This window comes from Hakea prostrata, chromosome 8, assembly GCF_041222555.1.
Source record: "Hakea prostrata isolate BN-2017 chromosome 8, UWA_Hpros_2, whole genome shotgun sequence".
In the NCBI taxonomy this organism is placed as follows: Eukaryota; Viridiplantae; Streptophyta; class Magnoliopsida; order Proteales; family Proteaceae; genus Hakea; species Hakea prostrata.
This window is the reverse complement of record NC_142607.1, coordinates 45,694,799-45,719,910: the sequence shown is the minus strand read 5'-3', so window position 1 is coordinate 45,719,910 and position 25,112 is coordinate 45,694,799. Positions and strand designations below refer to the sequence as shown.

Below are 25,112 nucleotides of genomic sequence, written 5' to 3'. Positions count from 1 at the left end.
TTCCTTTGCTCTCTCCCATCAAGTTCCTGCTGTCAGAATGAACATCAAGAAATAACATAAAGTAACAAGATGAGACAACACAAAGATTTAATATGATTTACATACCATTACAGTGTTTTCTTTTTGTTTGTTAGTGAAAGTTTAGTAACACTAAGAAAAACTTTCATTATATATGAAGATGACAGAAGACACCTAAATATACCATTCTAAACCTTCATAAAAAGCCCAAGGTCAAAATCCTTAAATCTCACATTTATTTAAAAAATATATTTTTTGGGTAGAAATTCTCTTATTTACCCCACAAGAGAACATGATACATGTAACATTTCAAATGGATAAATAAGTGAATCAATGTATTCAGAAAAATAATCTAATGACTGCTTTAAAAATAACCTCAAAATCATCTGAATATCAGTTAGGTTTCTCTAAAAAGATTACTATCTTATGAGCAGTAAGAGTATGTGGTAGGAGACCATTAAATTCTGTAGAGACAGAAGTTACTATTAAAAGTGTTAGGTTTTTTTTTATTAAAATCTATATTATCTATATATTAAGTTTCAAAATTAGTTTTTGTATTTCTTTTATTTAATTATTTTGTTAGTGTGTAGGACCCATGAGGTAAGGGTGGTAATGAGGCACCATGAGTAAAAGAGGCCATTCATGACTTTGGTTATGAGGCTCTTCATGAATTAGTCATGGGTCTTAAAGGTCTCGATCATGGTGATGAGGTGGGCTTACTTGAATGATGGAATTTACTCAAATTCTATCTCTTGGCCTTCATTTCTCATTTCAACTTCATGACCATTATCATGAGTGAGGTTAATGTCTTGAAGCTTCACACAAATGACAAACCCATAGATTTTGCCCTCTTCTTCTTCCCTTGACCCCAAAACTTTTTATGATGTTTGATACTTATGAGAATCATTTGAATGGTACAGCTCAATGTCCAGTTTGGAGGCAATCTTCTAGTGTTCTCCATGGAGTCCTCATTTCTCTTTAGCTTTCTTTCAATCTCAGGAATGCACTTCACCTTACATTTGAATACTTGAATAAATAATGGAATATAAGATTTGACATTCTTTGGTATACATCCATGGAGATTCCTCGTTATAAACTTTATTGAAAACTTTAAATCAAGAAGCATAAATCTCACATTTACTTCCCAAAAAAACAATACACATACAAATTCTTCTTTTTTTTTTTTTTTTTTGGGTGGGACATCTGTGTTCAAAAAAATCATCCAAGGATTATTTTGGGCCTGTTTGGTTACTTGAGTCTGGATATTTCAAAAATTTAGAGATTTCATGTTAGGTTTTTTTATTAAAATCTATATTATTTATATATTAAGTTTCAAAAATTAGTTTTGCATTTCTTTTATTTAATTCTTTTGTTAGTGTGTGGGACCCATGAGGTAAGGGTGATAATGAGGCATTATGAGTAAAGGAGGCCCTTCATGACCTTGGTTATGAGGCTCTTCATGACATTGATCATGGGTCTTAATGGTCTTGATCATGGTGGTGTGTTGGGGTTACTTGAAGAGTGTTATTTGCTTCAATTCTAACTCTTGACCATCAATTCTCATTTCAACTTCATGACCATTCATGGCCATTACCATGAGTGGGGGTTAAGGTTATTGAATGGATTAAATCCAATTCATTGCCTTAAGAATCCTAAGGGGTGTAAGGTGAGGTTTGGGCCTATATAAACCCAACCTTTCCTTGCATGTGGTGTGTAATTGAGACACTCCTCACTCTCACATTATTTGTGTTACAAAGTTAATTTCTTTCTTTGAGTTGTCTAAGTGTTGTGCTCTAGCTTTTGGCTCCTTGAAGGGACTAGAAGAACTACCCCATCTTCTAGTTGGAGGTTGCTTTATCTTGGAGGTGGTGATGTGAAGAACCCTTGGTAGTAGGGTGCATCAATTACCTTAAAGAGAGCACTCAAGGTGTGACTCAACCTCACGGTGGTTCGTTCGGTTGCAACTTCAAGCTCTCCGGATTGGCTAAAGATCTTCATCTCTCAATTGTATTGTAATTTCATTTTTGTGTGTTTGAAGAATTTGTAATACAATTACCCCAACATTTCAAATATATAGATTTCAAATTTATGGAGTCACACTTCATAAAATTAACTGTTTGGTTAGTCTGAATCTTTGGAATGAAATCTGTAGATTCATCTTGAAAAAACATCCATAGAGTTACGGTACAAATGTTTAGCATTTTTATACTAGGGGTGAAATATTTGGATTTCATTTCATACCCATAAGTCTATTTTTATTCTAGGGGTAAAATATCTGGATTTCACTTCTTACCCATAAGTCTACAAATTCATGTTTTTAGTGTAAAAAGCTGAATCTCTAGATTTCATGGATCCAAGGATTCACATAACCAAATGGATATAAATCTTTCATTTAGGAATCTAGAGATTTCAAAATCTCTAGATTCCCGTAACCAAATGGACAATAATTTCAAATCATTTGAATATCAATTAGATTGTTTTTTTCAAAATAGATGATTATCTTATAGGGCAGCAAAAATATGCGGAAGTGAAAATTTTCAAGATGGTCAAGATTAAAAATTTTTTTTGAATGGATTTTATTTTGAAAAATAATTATCAAATCTTTAATTTCATGATAGTTTTTTTCCACTCAACTAATACTCTCCTATCAACTACCAAAATTATCATCAATTCTATCATGTCTTTCTTCTTTTTTTTTTTTTTTGGAACAAATAATATACTTATATTAAACTCTCTAGGCTAATGCTAGAGGAAAGAAAATTAGTGTTTACAAAACAAGGTGGGGGCTACCATCAGATATGATTAAGCTGAAATTTCTTAGAACCACGGGCTAAGAAATCAGCAAGATAGTTACAAGATCTATGGACAAAGAGAAAACTTATATACACCAAACTAGAAGAGAGCCTCAGAATTTCCTGGACTAAGCCGTGACTTGGCCAGTCTAGAGACTGGACTTGGCCATTTAAGGCCTTTACAGCTATGAGGCAATCTGAAAATATTACAACCTGATTAATATGCAAATTACATATAAGTAAGACAACGTCTCTAATTGCTTCTAATTCTGCTACAAGTGCTGAAAAACCAAACCCAAAGTTAACATTTGCAAGAACAAAATGCCCTGTAGGACTCCAAACAATGTTACTCCTCCCTAAATGCCTTGAAGACTTGTCCCACGAAGCATCTGAGAAAACCTTAAAACATGTTTGAGGTGGTAAAAGATTTGTATTTGAAGCACTACTGTTGCTTGCTGTGATATCCACACTATCAATTGGACCTTGGATAGAAGTGTGTTCTTGCACCCATTGAATTTCGTTGATTAACCTATTCATCCAAATCATAGTATTAGAAAGTGAAGCACTTTTACCATTAAATAAAAATTCATTTCTTGCATACCAAATGACCCAACAAAGTATACTACTAATTGTATGCACATGTTCATAATGACCAGAATCTTTAAATTTTGCATCTAAGAAATTCAACCAATCATGAATAGAGTTACCAACAAATTCATCAGTGTCAATTCTAAGAGGAGAAGCTCTCCAACAAGCTTTTGCAAACTCACAATGGAATAATGCATGAATAGTAGTTTTCACATGTGAAGCACATATAAGACATAGAGGTGAAGGACTACTATTCCTAGAAAAAAGAGCTTGTTGAGTTGCAATACCATTATGAGCTGTCTTCCATAAGAAGGTTTTGATTTTTGGCAAAGATTTGATTTTCCAAAGTCTTCCCCAGTTCTCATTTACCGAGATAGATGATTGGGCTTGAGAGTGGTTAGCAGAATCTCTAGAACAGTGATATGCAGATTTCACTTGAAAAGATTCATTTTTTGATAATTTCCATACCCATTCATCTTCAAATTCCTCCGATAAAATTGGAATAGATAAGATAGCTTGTTTTTCATCATGGTTAAACCAACAATCTAGCATTTGAGAATTCCATTTTTTGTTACGCCAATCAATGAAGTCATGTACAAGAATAGGCCCCAAAGGTGTTGGGTCCCTTGAAGCAAAGGAGGAGGGAAGATGATTAGTCAATCAATCAATTCTATCATGTCTGTTTAGTTAATATTATTTACTTCAAATTTTCAAGACTGATTATTAACATAAAATAATAATTTTGAAAGCTAGCAACTTACTCTTATCCAAAAATCTCAAACGATTGTCTAACTATTAGGAATTGAATTAGATAAAAAAGAAAGTTATTAAAAAAGAAAAAAAAAAAAAAACACTAACAAATTTATAGATAAATCTTTTTTAAATCTGACTATCTGGAATTTTTTATTTTTTAATGGGGTTTTGCAAGACAGAGGGTTTTTGCGACCATTTTGCTTGAAAAATGAGAAGAAAACGTTCCAAGCTTTTGGAACGTTGGCTGCTTAATCGATGATCAATTAGCAGATGCAGACCTGTAAAAGCTGGGAGAGAAATGGCGGGGGAGATGGGTAAGTATGTTTACATGGTCTACAGGGCATTGAGCTATGGCGTCGCTCCTTTCCTTTATCTTCACGTCCAGTGCCGAAGACTCCGAGGACTCGAGCACCCTTTACGTTGGCGAGAACGCTTTGGTCGTCCTTCGCTTCCCCGTCCTTCTGGACCTCTTATCTGGTTTCACGCCGTCTCACTAGGTTGGTTTGTTCTATTCTTCTACTTCTTTTCTATCTTTAACTCCAAATTTTGTTCTTTTGATGAGAAGAGGCCGGACTTTGGGAGTTGGCTCCATTCTCGGTTGTTAAAATTTGGGTTCTTTTGTTGTTATTGGTTTTTCGTTGTTTGTACCCAAATTCATTGTCAGGTGAAGGAATGGCTACAATCCCAATAATCAAACACTGTGTTCAGCAACGACCTGATCTTACCATTTTGATGACGACAACTACGACCTCTGCATTGTAAGATGAAATCCAAACAACACCACCTCCCTACTCCCTACCCCATAAGCAAAATAACCCATCAATTCTAAATAAGGTTTCAGAGGTGATTTTTTTTAAAGGTTCAGTAGTCAGTAGGTTTGAGATGGGAACTTAATTTGGAAGAGATGACAGTGAAGTTGTGTTCCATTATTTTGCTTATTATTTCTCATTCGTGAGGATCATATCAACTTCAAGTAGATAAATTGCACTTACAAGTTTGGGTTTTTTCTTCCCGACATGTGGTGGGGAGGAACTGATGTGAAGCAACAGCTGTGGGTAATATTGGTGCTCTTATTGTTGGTTTGCAGCAATGTTATAAAGGAGCGGCTTCCACTCGGTGTCTTGTATCAGGTACCTTCTGATATGTTCATTCAATCTGTACTGTATGGTTGGTTATTTTAAGAATAGAATTGGATCCTTTGGTAGTAATAGTTTTCAATTTATAGTGATCTATTGCACCTGCTACACATCCCAAAAGAAAAAGTAAAGAAAGAAAGAAAGAAAGACTAAAAGATTGTGACTTGCCATAACCTTATCTGTTGGAATTTGATGTAGCTATGTTGTTTACAATCATTTTTATCTCTGCATTTCTTTTTTCTACTGCTATCTCAATCTGGCAATACTTGTTCTTCAGAGTGATAAATGCATTCTAGGTCTCATTAAGTAATTTTTTACTTTTTTCTCTGATGGCCAGTTAATAAAATCTCTATTGTTGCTTCCAGTGAGTGTTCCATTTTAGGGATGCAAATTATAGCATGTATTAGTCTTTGCCTCTTTTCTTTTTATGGCTATTTTTTCCTGAGGATGGTTTAGCATAGTTTGACATTGGTGGGAGCATAATTTTCATATGCTGTCCTTGCATTGGTTTTTCCACCTTCTTGAAAAGCCTTATTTGGTCTAGAGTTAAATTATGCAGAAAAACACTCATTTTATACTTTACTTTTAAAAAGAACATGTATAATACAACTTTGTATTTTATAAGCGTAAATCTGGTGCTGAAGACTTCTGCACAAGCAGGGTCAGGAGGGGCAATTTTCCTATGTGAGCTTACAACATTTTATCCTATACCATTGATAAATATAAACTATTACATCATTAATTTACTAATTTTTAACTTTGTAAGTGCGTTTGGAGGATAAATTCCATCTGAACTTTTACTTTGCTTAAGCTTTTTACTACCATTGGGGATGAGGAAAATGGAAGCTTCCCTGTATGGCTGCCTATTTGTGTTTTTTCGTTATTTTGAACTGCGCTGGGTTTATTTTTAGATCAAGTTCCTTTTCATTGCATGTTTTCTGTTACATTCCTCCTCGGGTGTCCTAAAGCCAGTTATAAGGGGTCTGGCAAGCCTCTTCAGTTGTTTCAACCCTCACTGGCTGATACCTAAATTGCCAAGATCTAAAAAAATCAATGTTATTGGCAATGGCTTTGTAGTTGTCTTAATTTTCTCTGTTTTCCTTTCTCTTTTGGGTTACTTTCTACTTGCTATCCATCTATTATAGTTGCCATCAAAAGCATAAAACTGTTTCTTGAACTTTCAACTATGATTTCATTGTCTGCTGTAGTTTGCGCCTCTTGACACTCCAGCTGCCATCGATGCTTTCCTTGGTTATTGGTGTCCAAGTGCTATTTTTCTAATTGAAAGTGAACTCTGGCCTAATCTTGTACTGGGAGCTTCTAAGAAAGGAGTAGGTGATTCTCAAACTGATAATTTGCTTCTATATTGTGATAATGCATATGTGAGACTAGGGGATTGGCAGACATAATAACGTTATTACAAAGCAATTAGAATAATGAAACACTTCTCTGAGACAATGATAGCAAAATGTTTTCAACTTGAGAACGGTATCATGAATCATTTAATTTTACATAAACATTGTTCTATGGTCTATGATTATTAGCTTACCTTTTTTAATTTGTCTAACTGATATGATTTCCACCAATTATGTCTTCTTATTGTTTGCTAATTACTCCTTTGGGGTATTCTCTTTCCCTTTTTGCATCCTTAGGATCCATGCAATGTCTTTCCCCTTCTTCTCCTTGCATTTACAGTTTGTGGCCATCGTTTCTTTTTATTTTCAATGTCATGATTAAGGATGTCAATCAGTTCAGTTCCATGCAAGGATAGTGCGATCCAAATCTTATCCGAGAACTGATTCAGTTCTAGTATTGGATTCAAATCTGAACTTGATTGGTTTTGGTTTGATTATGGTTCTAATTTGGTTGTAGAATGCGGTTATATATGTCAGTCCCTAAAATTATTAAAAGATATTTTTTTGGGGGCAGGGGGTAGGGGGGCAACGACATCGTTTAAAGGTGGATAATAAAGATACCGTGAAGGAAATACCTTAAAAGATGAAAGATAAAGAGGTGATGAGTGAATTAAGGATTTTGCCCAATAAAGGAAAAAGAGTTGAAGACTAAAGTCATTAAGGGTTACACATACTGCCATAAAAGAAAACCAATTAGAGTTTACTTATATTCGGTTATTTGGTTGGCCTTCGGATTTAACCTCAAAAGCAGATCCGAATTGATTCAAATGAAAGTTGGATCCAAATATGATCTGAATTAATTAGGTTTTGTCTACTCCAGTTAACTTTGTTCAGTTTTGGATTTGGTCTCCAGTTCTGGTTACATCTTGACACCCCCTCAGTCATGATGTCTTGTGTACATGGTTTATGTCATTGTTTCTATTAATTTTCATGAGGTCATGATGTCTTCAGATTGTGGTGGCATTGCTGAATGCACGGATGTCTTCTAAATCCTTTAAACTTTGGTCAACGCCAATAGCATTCCCTCTGATTTCGCTGATGCTGTCAAGGTTTTCATTGATTGCCCCGATAGTATGTCTTTTTCCTTGCCTGTGGTTGTTATCATTTTTGGTGGTGTTCTGGTTGTTATGGTATTTTGTCTATAAAATCATGACTGTTCTTGTTGTGTCAAGCAGAGCTCAGTAGAGGCAATCCAGTTTCAGTTGCTGCAAGCCCGACCTTTTGCCATCAACTTTGCTGGTGACTTGAAATATGGTACACCCATCAACTTGGAACATGAAGTTGGTTAAAGAATTTTACAGTGTCAAGTGAGGAACAGTTTGACAAAAGAACTGTTAATCAGTTTTCCTACTCTAACATGATGTGCTGAGCTAATATGACAAGTTTTTGGCTTCAATAAATGGTCACGTGAATGTTTTATAAAAACTGCCTTCCCACGTGTCTTGTACCCAATCTTTGGTATAAGAAAAAGAAAGTCTTCAGCCTAGATTTCTTCTAACTATCTTGCAGCATGCAATCTTTGAACAACTTGTGGAGGACGGACAAACGGATATTTGTTTCTCTGAGGGATGTTCTGAGTCTTTAGTTTCTTCTGAAGGCCTTTTAGTTAATCTTAGTGTTTGTTTCCATTCAGCTGTAGGGAATGCTGAAGCTTCTGAGCAAGAAATCGCTGTTATGGAAGATCTGCAGCTACAATTTGCCAATAGACCTGTTTGGATGGCTGCTTCTATCCATAAGGGTGAAGAAGAAGGTTAAACCTGGCAGTTTGCTCTTTGTTGTGATCCTCTGCCTCTTAATGCGGATGTTTTTACTTCCAGTTAAATTATTATTGGGCAGATTTGTAATTTATCTTGACTCATCTGCTTTCTTGCAACTTCTGGTAACTTATGGCTTGGCTGCAGCATTCACTTATAGGAATACATAAATATCAGATCTTCTTTCTCCCCCATCCCACAACAACAACAAAAAAAAAAACTAAATATTTTTGAAAAGGTGAAACATTCTCATAATCCTTTATTTGTTTCTGATGATGTCCTCGAGATGGCCATAAAGGCATAGTTAAGCAGCTAGCTTAATTTTAAAACCTCAAATCTTTGGGGGTTCAAAATTCTGTTTGGCGATTGCTCGAGGCTGTTGTCCTGTCATGCTTGATGTGCTAATCCCTTTTACTATCACTTACTAACTAAATAAAAGGGAGAATGTTTTCTTTTTGTAACTATTGGGCAGCTCTAATGTTGTTATGATTGTTAAAAACTATTTTCCTTTTCTTACAAGTTATAGTTGCCTTCTTTGAGTCAATTAAATTTCCAACATATTTGAATTGCAGTCATGCTTGGAGCTCATAAAGCACTTGTAAAGATATATCCTGACATTTTGACTATTATTGTGCCTCGTCATCCGGAGGAAGGCCGTCAGATTGCCACAGTATGGTTCCTAACTTCCTATCCTCTTCTTTATTACAGCGTAATCATATCCTTCAGCTTGATATTAAATGCTTCAATGCTGTTCTCTTAGACCATCAGATCAAATGTTCAGATTGTCTGATAAGTTTGTATTAATGGGACCAAATACACGTAAGGCAGATTCTATGAACCCTGAGATTGGGGGAAGAAGCTTCCTAACTCAACTGGCATACCCTTTACCCACCATCCCACACAAACACTGAAAGTGTCTTACACTCTATAGGAGTGTTGTCAAAGCGTCCGCTTAGGCAGCAAAGCGGTTTTTCAACCGCTTAATTGACACGATGTTTTTTTGCCGCTTTTTTGCCTAAACACTACCACTTTGTTGCCTTGTGCGCTTTATTGCCTCCTAGACGCTAAAGCAACTGCTTTTTTGACATTTTGTACATAATATATTTTTTTAAATAAAAATTTATTCTAAAAAACCATATATAAATTTAATAGCTTAGTCATTTTGGAATTGGGTCCCAAATTGCAAAGGAATTCCGAGGCCCAAAGTGACATAGGACCTCTACAAGCTCCTCCGGGGGTGCTGCCCCCACATCCCTTCCGGGGCGCCCTCCTTGTACCCTGCCCGTCGGCAACATAATGTGAAGCATGAGCCATACTCAACATCGAGAATCAATGAATCATTTAATGGACAATGACTTGAAAATCGGAATAATGAAATCTATTAATCATGTTCGCCTTGTTAGTACATGGTCATTGTTATGATACTTGATGAGATGAACTTATGTTTGTTTTTTTTTTTTTGGATAACTTTTCATAATTATGATTCTTGAATGCTTTCTTTTTTGGATAAGTATGACTATTGAATGTTTTTTTAACTTATTATAGAAAGTAGTTGTATTGAAAAATTTTAACTCAATTGCTTTGGTTGCCTTAGGCGCCGCTTTGTCGCCTAATCGCCCAGGTGGAGCCCCAATCACTTTGGTCGCCTTGCTGCCTTGACATCCTTGCTCTATAGTAGATTTGTAGCTCTGCTTCCTTTCTAATTATTTTGACAATTCCACACTCCCTGGTTCCATAGGAGCTTTGTGTCACCATAGCACTCCTGTCATGAACATGGTGGGAGATCTCGCGAGATATCTCGTTTTTTGAGATAGGCGAGACGAGATGGAGGTCGAAAGCAGAGAGTTGGGATATCTCACTTGAGATCTTGCCTTGGATCTCGCTGGAACTCTTAATTTTTGCCTTTTTTTGTGGATTCCAGCTGAATTTTCACTTACAACTACTCTTAGCACATCTACAACATCAAAGGAAGATCAATCATTCTCTACTTGTCTTATAAACTTATGATTTAATGACTTATATAGAACTTCTAATGGTTGTATAATTTTATTATTCTATTCTTGAAAATTGAGATTGTGATACTCATATGGATAGATTTTGATAACATTATGGTTGCTTGATGCATTTGATACATTTGCTTTTCATTTATATGCCTTAAAGGTTCTATATTGCATGTTGTATAACCTTGCATTCCCTAATCCTACACATTTTGGTTTTACAATGTGGGTAGACTTAGAAGTCATATATAGGGTTGTTCTCTGACAAATCCAAGGCCACCAATGTTTTCAAAATCCCTTAAATAGTCTAAATACCAAGTTTCAACCCCTAAAATCCACAAAAAATTGTATATCTCGACCGAGATCTCACCGAGATGGTCGAGATCTCGGTTTTTTTAGGAGGCAAGATCTCACTCGAGAGCGAGATCTTCTACCATGGTCATGAAATCTGCAGGTTGGTTTTGTTCTTTCCATGCATGCAGAATCTCCTCCTATCTCTTACCATTTCTTGCACCTTCCAAGGCCATTGAGTGCTGCCATTAATGATGTCTACCAGCAGGTCTCTTTCCACATAGCATCTTAACTCCATTATGAATAGCTAGCATTTCCATGGCCAAAGCTGATGAATCTTATCCCTTTTCCTACATAAGCCATTATTGGTTCTCCCTTTTGCATTACAAATCAGCGCCCAAAGGTAGGATTTGAATTAGAAAGCCCTCCGTTACAGAAGTGTTCATATTATTGGACTCCAGACCATGACTGTTGACAAATCCTCTCTTTGCTAAAAAACTTTTGACTCGTCAACAAACCATCTAATTCCAATGGTTGGACCATTTGGGTTCTCACTGACCAATTAGAATTTTGGAGGAACCATGACTCTTTTAAGGATCCATGTATATTTACTTTCAAGAGATTGTTAAAACTTAAAAGTTCTTTTTAGGAGGTTCAACCATCCATGGTATGTGTTCTTAAAATATAATATTTTAACAGCTGTTTATGTTGGGTGGTTCAGACTGTCAACCAACCCAGGATGGTGCCGAACTTAGACCCCGATTTTAAATACTGGTTAATACTTCTCTTGCTGTCAAAATTTCTTTTTCTTCTGATGTTTCATCGTGATTGAGATGCCACTTCAGTATAGCTTGTCTGGAGCAGTTTAGATATCCATATAGAGATCACTCACTTGATCCATGATGTATCAAAGCTGCTTTAATTTGTTCTTCAAAACTTTCTAAAGAAAGAGCACTGCACTTCCCCAGTGTTTATTGAGTCAGGAATCATGAATCTTAACTGTCATTACATGCATCTTCCCCCCCCCCCCTTAAAATGCATGCAGGAAATGTGGGAAGAAGGTTTAAATGTTGTTTTGCGATCTAGCAGTGAAAAGATTTCGGCAAGCACAAACATCTATGTGGTGGATACACTAGGTCTGTATTTTCTGGAGTGTACACTAAATAGTAGATATTTCTGGTAGTGTTTTCATTGAAACTTTATAACTGAGATTGTATAAGTGAAACTTGTTGTCATGAAGGATACATTTGACCAATTAGGGAACTAGCTCTAAACATAACTTTATATTACTTCGGTGGTTTGGGCTTGACAGAGCATTACTTTTTCCTGGTTTGCAGTTAATGCAAAAGATATGCAAACTCTAATTTATAACCACAACAACGCAAGCAAAGCAAAAGCACCCAAATGTGGGAATAAATAGTTGAAAAAGGACCCAATACAAACAATCCTTGTGGAAAAAGCAAACTCATCTGCAATATGGTTGGTTCACCATTGTTTCTAAAGACATTTGAACAATTAGGAAACTAGCTCTAAATTCGACTTTATATTACTTTATTAGTGGTTTGGGGTCGACAGAATGTTACTTTTCCTGGTTTGCAGTTATTGCAAAAGATAATCAAACTCTAATTTATAACCACAATAATGCAAGAGCAAAAAACCCACATATGGGACTAAATAGCTGGAACAGTACCCAAATACAAACAATCCTTATGGAAATAGCAAATTCATCTGCAATATAGTTGGCTGATCATGGTTCCTAATGACATGACTACCAAATCGCACAAGGGTCCTCAGGAGTTAACATCAACATTCAATTTTAATTACGTTCTTTTGTCCCCCCCCCCCCCCCCCCAGCCCCAACAAATGGAAGAGGGGGGAGGGGTGGTTGTTGGACCTGCACTGTGGTCACCTTAGATGAGACCACTGAGACCCAGTGCCTCCAAAGTAGTCAGTGGAAATGCCCTTGAAAGCCTCCACAGGATTCATCCATCTAGCAGTCTATAATGACCCCAACAACTTCTTGCCAAGTTCTCGTCCATTCTCAACACATCCTACTCTTTGTTCCTTTGCAAATGTTCTCTTCATAATGATTCAATTTTTTACACCAAGAGTCAGCTCTGATTATTTTGAATTATGGATCCTAATCTCCCTAATCTCAGAGAATTCAGCACATGCTGACTATAGGTTATTTGAGAGATTTATAAGTGAAGTCTCCAAATATGCATCATCATGCACTTCAGCACATTACCATGTTTTGAGACTTGAAATCATCCTAGCAAAATAGGAAGACTCAGCTACCTTAGTTGCTATAGTTAAACCCATGATGACTGGTCAGATTAGTTTTTTCATTTCCTTTGCGTCAATTTCACTATATAGCTATAATAGTTCTACGATTTTAAATGAAAAGACTTTCCATGCTAGCAGTTATCAACCCTTTACTTGGCTAGACCTTTTGTTCTGGGCCTTCTGGCGATGCGGAAGGATTTGTGCAGCAGTTCTGTACAATCACTTTTAAGGATTTGCATTGTCTGGGACCATTCCAATCCTATCATTACATTGTTGATGGATTTCGCTTACTGATTGGTGATCCTTTATTTTGATCCCCTTATCCATAATGATCTGACAAGTATTACCAGAAAATTAACCTAGTTCCAATACTGGTCTTTAAACTTAGATCCTCAATCCTGATCATCCATCAAATAGGTAATCTATAGGCAGGCCATGTGTCCAGCATTCATGAACCATATTCCCCAATGTATATCCGATTCTTTCTGTTCTAATATCTACTCGAAGTTTAAATGATCACATTACCAAATGGAGAGGAACCTCTTGATGAGTGTTCTCTTTGTCCGATGTGGAAGGTTGATGTGGCTAATCTGATGGTTTGATAGGTAGGCCATCATTTGCATTATGTGTATGTCATTTTTGATGGTCAATGACAATGCTAAATGTGGGAGCCTTGTCACTCAGTGTGGCCTTTTTAAATCCCGGTTTTTTGAGCTATCAGATAATTAAAAATTATGAATGTTCCTCAAAACAGTTTAGATACAGAGACATAGTATATGGTTGTTTTTGAAAGACTTGGAGAATCGATTTTGTTACTATGCCTTTCAGACTTGTTGCAGGTGAACTAAGCTTCTTATATAGGTTAGTTCCAATTGCTGTGATTGGGGGTTCTTTCCTGCCTGGTTTAGCCGGTCATAACATTTCAGAGGCTGCTGCAGCTGGTTGTGCTGTCTTGACTGGTGACTTTCTAAAAACTGCTCACGTGCTTAATGTGTCTCTAGCCATCTGTCGAGTCCTGAAGCATGGTTCTCATCCAAATCTTTCTTATTAACTTCTAGGTCATTATGTTGGGCATTTCTCTCACATGGTACTTGAAATGCAACGATCAAATCCTCTATCAGTTACAAAGGTATGAAGGTCCTTGCTACAAAAGTTATTTTAGTACGGAGGATTATTTTAGGGCAACTCTTCCTTTTCTGTGGAGGCTATTATCTGTTGAACATCATGAGTATTATACTTCAAATTCTTCTGTATTGTTTTGATGTCAATCCCAGAATTGTTGCTAAGAAGCAAATGTGCTCTTCATCTCCTTAGTAATTAGACATATACTGGTCCTGGTGAAGCTATTACCTACAAGATGGAGGATCTGCTTTCTGTTTTTCCTTAGACAGAGTATATAGAACCATATAATTTCTTTTTCAGATGGGTAGATCAGTGCATGGTGACCATTGTAAATGAAAGACTAAATTCCTCTGATTTGATCATATTCCTAGTGGCATCTGCTTTTTGTTTTACAGTAGACTCTGTATATGGAATGATATGGTTTCTTTATCACTTGCATAGATTACTTCATGGTGACCATTTGTGAATCAGAGACCAAATTCTTATGTTATCATATTCCTATTGGTGAAATTAGTGTCTTCTGTCTCAGTAGTTAAAAGAGACTGGTTACCTCTTATAGCAAAGAGACGAACCAGAAATTTTTCTAAACGCATATTTCCCTGTCCTTTTGGCACATAATCGCCTGCTTGGAGGGCTTCTCCAACCACCTTTACTGCTTTATTTCTGACATGTCCATAAATGACTACCAATGTGACGGCAACCAAATGCCCTGAGGGTTTCCATATGTATACATCTATACCGCCATAGTTGCGCCTGAGCTTAGCCTGGACTTTTTAAATTGGATGACAGAGAAGGGTTGTCCTATATGTAGTGCTTTTCCAGCTCTTTTCTGTTTTGCTTCTGAGATGCCTAACCAGAACCCCCTAAGGTCTCTGTATATATGCATCTATAGTCTAGACCACCCATAGTTGCCCCTGAGCTTAGCCTAGATTTTTAATTGGAGGACATGGAAGGGTGACCTATGCGTCTTGCTGAATTGGTTGAACCTATTTTCAATTCATCTGGTTGCATTTTCCTAAATATTTAACTTTCCCTCATTTGATGACCTTGCTGGGGTTTTCGTTTTGACAATTCATACAGGTTTCTGCTAAAAGAGAGTTAGTGGAAGCCTTGAAAGAACTCCTTAGCAATCCTGAAGTTCTGGAAGCGCATCGTATAGCTGCAAAGCGGGCCTTCTTTGCTCTATCAAGTGGGATCATCACAAATTTTTGGAATCTGATAGATCTCCATGTTTTCAGGAAGGCATTTAGATGATGTGAAATAAGTAAATGGAATATCAAGTTGGATGTGCAATATGGTCCTTCATAGACTTTCAATTTGGAACCACATTGAGATCCTGCATGGTACGGCACACTGGTCCCGGATGTTTCATTAATTAAGCTAGAAGACGGGTAGCTCTGGAGATTCAGGATTTTATTCGTCTCCACACCCCATTCCTGACCTACAAATTTTGTTTGACAAAACCTTGCAAACTAACAATAGATCAGTTGTACTTCTGTAGTGCAATTGGTTTGAGGTGAAAGTATGAAGAAAATAAGCATGTAATGGGCTATTTAGCATCTTAATCTTCTTGAAAATTTGGGAACTTGCTTCTTGCATGTTCAGTGGTAGAAGAGCAAACTGCAAGTCCCTCGTGGCAGTTAAAAGATACCAACTTATCTGTAGTGGTGGCCGGTGGGTTACTTTTTCAGTTTAATATGTTGAGTATGTGTTACTGGTGGGTTTTTGGTTAAACAGTGGTGGAATATAGCTTAAGGAGTTTCCATTTGTCCAAATGTCAGGTGCTAGTATAAATTCACTGCCGTGGGAAAGGAAAATAAAACCCAGAAATGTTTGGGCCCTCAAACATTATAATTGTAGTTAAAGGTTGTAGCAAACATTTTCTTTTTTGCCAATGAAAGAATGATCATGGAATTTGACAGTTCGATGTGTAGTAAATGAATTGGTTTTGCTCTTACCCAAAAGAAAGATAATGACTTTTGATTTTGCTGCTTGTCAAATAGTGTCATGTTACACAAGGATCTCACAACTGCAGGGCTTGGAAGGGACAGAATTAGGAAGCATTTACAGGAGAGTGCTGTTTCAGTATCTCTTCACATATGTATATGCATAGACAATCTCCTATGTCCATGCTATTTTACTTCTAGGTGAGTTTGTGCTCAGATTCCTCCCGCTATGAACACTTTAAGTCTACACTAGCAAGAGCACTACCAAACTTTAGTCCATACTCATCACATTGTTGTACACAAAAATGGCCATTTATGGAAGGAATTGATAAGAAATGTTGCACAGCAAATTGGATCTTTATTTTCTTGAGCAAATTATATATATACTCCTTGGTTTTAAAAACTATTATGTTTACACCCCCCTAAAATCAGTTATATTACAAACGTTCACTTGTGCCTAACCTCATGAGTCTTAAAATAGAAAAATACATATTTATTATTATTGAATCTTATAAATGAAAAAAAAATTTTGAAAAAAAAAACTAAAAAAAACTAAAAAACAGTCATGGTTCTTCACTCCCCTTCCTTTCTTTATACTTCTCTTTATTCCTCCCTTTTTTTCTTTCTCCTCCTTGTAAGTGGAAATGGTATGAGAGTAAAGCAGATTACTTCAAAATTTTGAAAATACAATAGATGATGACTCATCATTTAACCTTATAATTTTGATAGTAGAAGTATGTTTAATATATGATTTAAAACATAAGGAACGCGAACATGGATGTAATCATAGTAGTTTGCAAGCTCAAAGAGTGCATATGCCATTTGCTCCTACTTTTCTTAATTAATAAACCCGATGCCCAAGGTTTCTGCACAAGCATAAGCGGTAGGACATTATCCCTAACAATTTTGGCTAAGAAATTGACTCAGTGCCTTGAGTTACAACTATGGTCCACGAACCACTGTGCGGGAGAAGTTGATTCAGTGCCTTGAGTTACAACTGTGGTCCATGAACCACTGTGCGGGAGAAGTTGATTAAGTGTCTTGAGTTACAACTATGGTCCACAAACCACTATGCCAAAGCCCGCCCCCAATTACTTTTTTGGTAACCAAGCATATCATTAATTCTGAGCTAAGGATGTGGCCAAGCAAAGCTCTAATAACCATTCATTGGAACATGACCATTCTTTCGGGTTCTCAACCAAAAGGGTCTTCCGAGCTAGGATGTCTGCTAACACAATACATTATCTTTCCTAGGTACATAAGAAATCACAAAATTCAAAAAGCTTTCCGCCAACTTACAAATATCATCCACCAAAGGCTTCACCACGGGGGGGGCAACTTGTGCTATGGTTTAAGTAGATTGACCATAGTTAGTTGTCGGATTCCACATGCACATAATCAATACCGTATGCCAAAGTAGAGTAGTGCTTCACAAAGTGATAAAGCCTCTCCTTCCAAGACAGAAGAAAAATGTGATGGTATGGACCATGCAATCTTTAGCCCCCTCTCCCAGCTTCACTCCACAAATCCAAGACCACATTTCCTCTCCTTTTCCTTCGATGAAGCATCAACATTTAATTTGATGAAGGGATGATCTGAAAAAACCCAATTAGAGCTATTACTTTCATGAGAACTACTTGTCCTTGTTTCTTTAATATGAGTCTTCCCATTCTCTTTTATGGACTCTTAATGCTCCAAGTATCACTTTATAAGCTGTCCATCTTTTGTCCCTGTTATCCCCTTTCACACGATTATTTCTTGCCCTCCAAAGAATCCAAGCTATGAATGAAATAAAGCTATAAGATTCCTCACTTACCTTTATTACCTCTCCCTCCATCATTTTATCCACTGGCCCCAGCTAATTTTGTCAATCAGTTCGCACATCCAAAACACACTAATTATGAGATCAGACAAGATACACTTCCAGTTAATGGCTTGTTGGTAATTGATAGAACGGACCTGCCACACGAGGGGGTGGCGTAAAAGGGATGCAACTCAGACTTCAATTAGGCAAAACCGAAGACGAATAGCCAAGTATTACAAAGACCAATTACTAATTACAAGGAAAACGCCCCCTGGAAAACCAAAAGAATAATTTTGTAGGGGAACCATGAGTTTGCTCTCATTAATTCCTTCCTCTTATTGGTATATCGAAATGGATAAACCACAAATGCAAACTGTTACAATGACTAACTCAACCATTTCCACATTCTTTAATATTGCAAGATTACAAATGTGTATAACCTAAAAACCATAAACTACAAAACAACCCTGACTCTTATAAAAAAAAAAAAAAAAACACAACCCTGACCAAAGCACCAAGTAAATGCCCAAAAGAATCCCTCAAACCCAACCTCAGAAAAATGCACTCATACCAAAAGCCGATCACCTAATCTCCGCCAGCCCTTGCATTGTACCAAGCCTCACCACCCTAACACCGCAATCTGCAGACTGAACAGGGTTAGGATGTCTATATCAGGTACAACCGTTAGTAGTTAAAAAAATCTGCACACGTCATTCAGTTCTGTCCTCTTAGAGCAACCCAGCGAGCATTGCACCAGGATCCATTACAGTCGCAGCTGGGTTCGCAAGCTGTGCATGTGCAGGCACTGGTGGAGGTGCAGGGGTTGCTGTAGGAATGTAAACTAATTGCTCCTTGACAAACTCCTTCAACCTGGATAAAGATGTAAATAGAAATCCCATATTAAGCATTGAGCAATTTCATTATAGACAATTCACAATTTGAGATATACTTACTCAAATGTTAGCGTCGGGTCTCCAGAAGCAACTGTCATTCGGAGTTGGGTCCTATCGGATGGGTCTGTTTCAACTCTAACCTGTGATGCATAAACAAGATTTATCATATGGATATCCTTTGACAGTTCCATATAGAAGTTCTACCGAAAAAAAAAAAAAAGGAAGACAGTTTCATGAAACAGTAACATGTATGATTTATAAGCGAACAACAACAACAACAACAAAAGCCTTGTCCCAACTAAATGGGGTCGGCTACATGGATTCTTGCCCTCCAATTAGTTCTGTTCGAGGCCATGCTAGATACAAGGCCTAAGCTATACATATCCTTTCTCACCACTTCTCTTAAGGTTATCTTAGGTCTACCCCTAGCTCTTCTAATTCCTTCAATATGGATTATATCACTTCACCGAACAGAAGCATTTATAAGTCTCCGTTGAACGTGGCCGTGCCACCTCAAACGACTTTCTCTAAGCTTATCACTTATGGGAGCAACTCCCAGACCAACTCTAATACGATCGTTTCTTATCTTATCCATCCTAGTTTTGCCACTCATCCATCTTAGCATCCTCATTTCTGCTACACTGAGTTTATCTATATGATTATTTTTAACAGCCCAACACTCTGCACCGTACATCATAGCTAGTCGAACAACGGTCCTATAAAATTTTCCTTTAAGCTTTAATGGAATATGCCGATCACATTATGATTTATAAGCGAACTAACTGTTTAAAGAAACTGTACAGATATTCAGACATTCAGAGGATGCCAACCCAGCTAAGGAGAACCTGTACCTATGGCCTGAGATGAAGTGTATCTCGACCTGAATTAATATGGAGGCGGTGATAAGTAAGCTAGGGTTCCCATGCCGTAGACTGTGGCTAAGAAATTAATCTAGAAACATAGGATCTTTCACAGGTAATAGCTTAGAATTAATAGATGTTATGAGGGAAAAAATGATTAATATAGCTTGCATTTTAGACACTAAATGCAAGGATAAAAAAACTAAGGATTAATATAGCTTGCATTTTAGAGACTAAATGCAAGGATAGAAAAGCTAAGGATTAATATAACTTGCATTTTAGAGACTACATGCAAGGATAAAAAAGCTGAGGAGTCAAATGACTTTAAAATTTTATGTTGGGGATAAAAGTAACAAAAGTGGAGTCGGTATAACAATGGATAAAGATCTAAAAAACGATGTGATGGACGCTAAAAGATTAGGTAATAGGGTAATATCTATCAAGCTTGAGCTGAAGAGAAAGTTAGTGCATATGCGCCTCAAGTAGGATGGGTGAAGTAGTAAATTACAACTTTGGGAACCAATGGATAGATTAGTTGCAAGGAATTCGTTAAGGGATATTATCATAAGGGGGTGATTCAAATGGATATATTGGGAAAGATCAAAGAGGACTACGAAAACGTACATAGAGGATATGGTTATGAAGAGAAGGAATCTCAACTTTAGATTTTGCTATTGGTTTTGATTTATCTATTGTATATACTTTTCAAAAAGAAAAGAAAAGCATTTAATTACCTTTAAAAGTGAAAAACATAGAAGCCAAAATTTCTTCCTACGTAGAAGGTAGGATAGATTGTTGTGTAAGGATTGTTAGGTGATACAAGGAAAAGTTTAGTTGCACATCATAGACTTGTGGTCTTGAATGTGTGCCTCACTCCACGAACTCTTAAAATTGCGAGCTTAATTATACTAGGATAAGGTAGTGGAGCTTAAAAGGAGATTGCTTAAAATTCTTCATTAATGAAGTAGTCAAATAAGGAAAGTGGGAATTTGAGCAGAAGACTAATACAACATGGAATGAGATGGCTATGTATATTAGCAAGGAGGCTAAAGATGTTATAGGTGAACCGAAAGAACATCATTCCTATAGAGGGACTTGATCATGGGATGGTATGGTTCAAGGCTTCAAGCAGCCATTAACAATAAGAAAACTAGCTTTAAGACACTGCAAAGGACTAAGGATGTAGAGGACCTAAAAAAGTACAAGTTGGCTAGAAATGAAGCTAAAAAGTTGTCAGAAAAGCAAGCGAGAAGAAACATAAAGATCATCTATATAATAAGCTAAGCACAAAGGAAAGGGAAAAAGCTATTCATAAGATAGCTAAAATAAGGGGCATGAAGAGTAGAGATCTCGACTATGTTAGATGTATTAAAAATGAAGATGGTAAAAGTAATAGTCAATAATGAGAGCACCAAGAAGAGATGGAAAGTTTATTTCTCTAGCCTAACAAATGAATATAATTCAGGCATCTGTGACTCGGAAGACTACACCATGGCACTAAATTTCGGACAAACATATGAGGAATTACAATGTTCGAAGTAAAAGAAGCTCTAAGGAGGACAAAAGCAGGCAAGGCACAAGGTCCTGATAAAATATTTATAGAAGTACAGAAGAGCTTAGAAACCTATAGGCTAACTTGGTTAACCAATGTTTATTAAGATTACGAGCACAAAGAAAGTGTCGGATGAATAGAGGAGAAGCATTGAAGTCCTAATTTACAAAATAAGGGGGAAACTTAAAGCAGTAGTAAGTTAGCAACTGTAAAGGTATAAATCGAGTCTACTATGTATGCGAGAGAGTAATTGAAACCCATTTGAAACAAAGAACCACTATTATGGAAAACCAATTTCATTTTATGCTAGGAAGATCTACAACAGGAGCTATTTACCTTATTGGGAGACTTACGGAAAATTAGAGAGTATAACAATGATCTTCGCATGGTCTTTATTGACCTAGAAAAAGCTTAAGATAAAGTCCCTAAAGAGTTAATTTGTCACATACTAGAGAAGAGAAATGGTGTAAGTAAATACGTGGACATAGTTAAAAACATATATGATGGTTTAGTAGCAAGTATAAGATAGTTGGGGGGGGACAAAGTGGTAAATTTGTGATTACAATTGAGCTACATTAAAAAAATCAGCTTCAAGCCATATTTATTTGAACTTCTAATGGATGTTTTAACCAAAGACATTCAAGATGAGGTTCTTTGGTGAATGCATTTTGTTGATAATATCGTTTTGGTATATGAGACACAAGTAGGGACTAATACCAAGTTAGAATTATGGTTAGAAACTTTGGAATCAAAAGGTTTTAAATTAAGTCAATCGAAGATGGAATATCTAGTGTGTAACTTCATTATACAAACGATAAGGTGGTGACACTTGATGAGAAGGAGATTCCATAAAGCAATTATTTATGTACCTTGGCTCAAACATTAACAAAGAAGGTGGTATAAAGGATGATGTTTGCAAAACAATTAAATAGGTGAATGAAGTGGAGAGGTGTGTCAAGGGTTTTGTGTGATCGACATACTACTTTAAATCTCAAAGAAAAATTCTATAGGACCGCCATACGAACAGTTAAGTTGTATGGTGCGAAGTACTGCACTGTAATGAAGCATTATACAGATAAAGTACTTGAAGCAGAAATAAGGATGCTCAGATGGATGAGTAGCAAAACTAGGATTTGCATTGCTTATGCCTTATATCCAATATGGCCTCAAATAGAGCTTATTGCACACACACACATATATATGACGTCTAGTCAGGGTTGAGTTTTCCAGAATAACTGATTCCATCTCCAAAATTAGATGTCCTTTCAAACTACAAAAGGGTATCCTTCTTTTCTACTTCTCTTCTTCCTTTTTATACGGTGTGTTTTTGTTTTTAACCTTTGACAAGGTTTAGGTAGGCTGAGGTCTTCATGAGAAGGCAAAATAGGAAAACAGAAACAGAAAAAGTTTTTCTTTCCATAAAGAATGTCACCAAGACATTCTAAATAAAAAAATGACTGACAACTTGTTTCCACCGTAACTAAAAATTCTATGATAACAACTCATTCATACATGGCTAAAAATTCAGAAGCAATATAACCTAGATCAGCAAAACTCCGCTGAATCTCAAAGCAAAGCGAATTGGAGATTCTTCATCCCTGCCACCCCCCTTTAAAAAGGGACTGGGTCATAAATTGATGATTCAATCACGAAAATTTAACCCAAACTGAAAAACTAAATGTATTTTATTGCAAAAACAAACCAGGGGAAAAACAATAGATGACAGCAAGGAAACAATTGAAATTCCTTACCAAGCAAAGCATCGCCTGAGTACTCTCAGAGTAAAAGGTAGTGCATGCAACAAGATTGTTCGGATTTGGATCCTGAAAAAAAACTTAAAACTTTGAAAACTTATACCAATGACACGTAAATCAGGGTGCACAACAAACAGTACTTACGAGACCAGGTACAACCAGTAAGTGAAAGCTGTTAAATAAGTTAGCCATCTCTGAAAGCAATAATGGTTTTACACCCCTCACCTGCACAAAACATGGAATACAGACTTGAGGGATATTTATGCAAACAGAATTCAATCAAAATTGGCAGGATGAATAGACAAATGCCAGCCGCATTGAGCATAGCTACAGTGAAAATAGGCATACAACCAGAAAATTATTTGTGATAGAAGTCTTTATTCAGTTTGATAAAAACAGTTTTTGCCCACCAAGCAAATTTCCAATACTGTCTCACAAAGATGAGATATTGCTGTCTTGAGTGGCTCAAACTTTGCACTAAGACTGGATCCATTGCAGTTGTCACACTTAACAATGATTCAAAAATATAGTAGTCTCTGACAACAAAGAAGTTCTCATGCAACTTGGTTTTCTACTGTAACTAAAAATAATTCGAATAGCTGCAACTAGCAACTTTTTTAAGACATCTTACCATATTACTAGCAATTAGAATTATTCTTTTGTATATGTGCATCTATAGGCATGTGTGCATGTGTTCTTGGTGAGAATCAAGCACAAACCATTAAAAATAAATATAAGTAATGAACTGATATACAGGACAACCGTAAACAAAGCCCTTTTTGCCAATTACGAGGAAAGACACTATTGAAGACTTAGATTTGTGTTAATAAAGAAAATAATACTTCTCATGGAAAATATATTTTTTCCAATGATTGTGCTAGTTTGGAGTAAAGGAGATATTTCCTTGCCAGTCAAGCATTGAAATTTAAAAGAATGGCAGAACTCGGCAAGATCTCTCTTTTCCTTCAATTTAGCGAGACGAGATGATGTGCAAAATGAGACAATCTGCTTAACACATAGGGTTCTCAAGTCCTAACTCTCAAGCTGTGATTTTGATGAATTGATTATCATTTGAACTATGAACCTGCATTAGACACCAACGTATGAGTATATGATGTGTATGTAGGCCATTTCAATGTTTTACTTCAACATAGTCATTTCCCAATGGGATTTGAAGTGGAAACTCACATTTAAACCATTTTTTTCATAAATCTGAGGTCACCAGTGCATTCAGAGGGCAGAAATAGGTTGGACAGAAAGTTTCAACCCCAGATGATCCCTAATACCCCTCGAGTAGAGGGGAAAAAACTTCCAGCTCAGAAAGATCTACAGCCAACTTTCTTTTTTTGAGTTGGCAAGATCGAGATCTTGAACCATGCTTAAGAAATACATTTTGGCCACCTCGATCAAGCTGACTATTGTATGTGTTTGGGTCCCTTCTACAAGATTGGCACCATCAAAACCATATTATCTCTCATTGTGTTTGTTTTTCGTTATTACGATAATTGAATCTTATTAGTTTTACATCCGATTTGTGGGTTCCTAACAAATTGGTATTAGAGCGCGTTTTGACCCGAGGGAAGGAAGACAGAGACTAGATTGTCCATGTAATCCGGTAAAGAGTGTTGTCAATGCATGGATTATGGAGATTATGCCTTTTTATTGGCAGCACCAGGTTGCGCAGGGTTACTGATTGTGCGTCTCTCCAACACCTAGAAGGGGATGCATTGGAATGGGTCTGTTGAAGAAATCAGCTGGAGTTCAATCGGACAAGCTTCACAAAAGCCCTACAACTCGATTTTGGTGAGGGGAAGATGACACAGGCAAGCAGGGACTTGGAGCACTGGAGAGAGAGCTTGTCATCGCAGACCAAGAGCTGCTAGTAGAAACCGAGGTATTACAAATTCCAGAGGCAGAAAGTGAACTCCTTTCTTCTTCTTTTTTGGGGGGGGGAACAAATCCCATATCAATGAGAGACAAGGCAAAAGCTTGAAGGAGGAGAAGGTTGATGAAAAACGCCTAAACAACAGAGGAAGAGAAAACATGAAGAGAAAAAGGGATCAACAAGAATGACCGTCGGTTATTGAACAAAATAAAGGGATTTTGGACACTATTGGTCTTGTGTGATTGGAGAGATGCAATCGGCAAACT

General features: G+C 36.7%; 2 protein-coding genes across 2 annotated transcripts in view; one reads left to right on the top strand and one right to left on the bottom strand.

The window, feature by feature from the left end:
• Positions 1–4,327: 4,327 nt before the first annotated feature.
• KDTA (KDO transferase A) lies at positions 4,328–16,436 on the top strand. The gene is made up of 12 exons (XM_089165365.1): positions 4,328–4,648; positions 4,816–4,909; positions 5,239–5,281; positions 6,496–6,618; positions 7,654–7,773; positions 7,878–7,956; positions 8,336–8,452; positions 9,029–9,126; positions 11,790–11,880; positions 13,870–13,989; positions 14,089–14,159; positions 15,233–16,436. The coding sequence occupies exons 1-12, from the start codon at positions 4,450–4,452 to the stop codon at positions 15,404–15,406; spliced, it is 1,329 nt and encodes a 442-aa protein (XP_089021491.1). The 5' UTR covers positions 4,328–4,449; the 3' UTR covers positions 15,407–16,436.
• Positions 16,437–17,695: 1,259 nt separating this feature from the next.
• The window catches only part of LOC149008179 (AP-2 complex subunit alpha-1-like), a 46,519-nt gene continuing 39,102 nt past the window's right edge, over positions 17,696–25,112 (bottom strand). Inside the window, exons 24-27 of the mRNA XM_089164859.1 lie at positions 23,106–23,186; positions 22,959–23,030; positions 18,856–18,935; positions 17,696–18,772 (exon numbers count right to left, since the gene is read on the bottom strand). Coding sequence (XP_089020985.1) covers positions 18,631–18,772; positions 18,856–18,935; positions 22,959–23,030; positions 23,106–23,186 — 375 coding nt within the window. The 3' untranslated portion in view covers positions 17,696–18,630. The remainder of the gene's footprint in view (positions 18,773–18,855; positions 18,936–22,958; positions 23,031–23,105; positions 23,187–25,112) is intronic.

What these genes read in the sequence shown, in the direction of transcription:
- KDTA (XM_089165365.1), top strand. Translation starts at nt 4,450, where the DNA reads ATGGCGGGGGAGATGGGTAAGTATGTTTACATGGTCTACAGGGCATTG. An exon ending in ACAACTACGACCTCTGCATT is followed by an intron (nt 4,910 to 5,238) that starts GTAAGATGAAAT and finishes GTTGGTTTGCAG; the next exon opens with CAATGTTATAAAGGAGCGGC. An exon ending in CACTCGGTGTCTTGTATCAG is followed by an intron (nt 5,282 to 6,495) that starts GTACCTTCTGAT and finishes TGTCTGCTGTAG; the next exon opens with TTTGCGCCTCTTGACACTCC.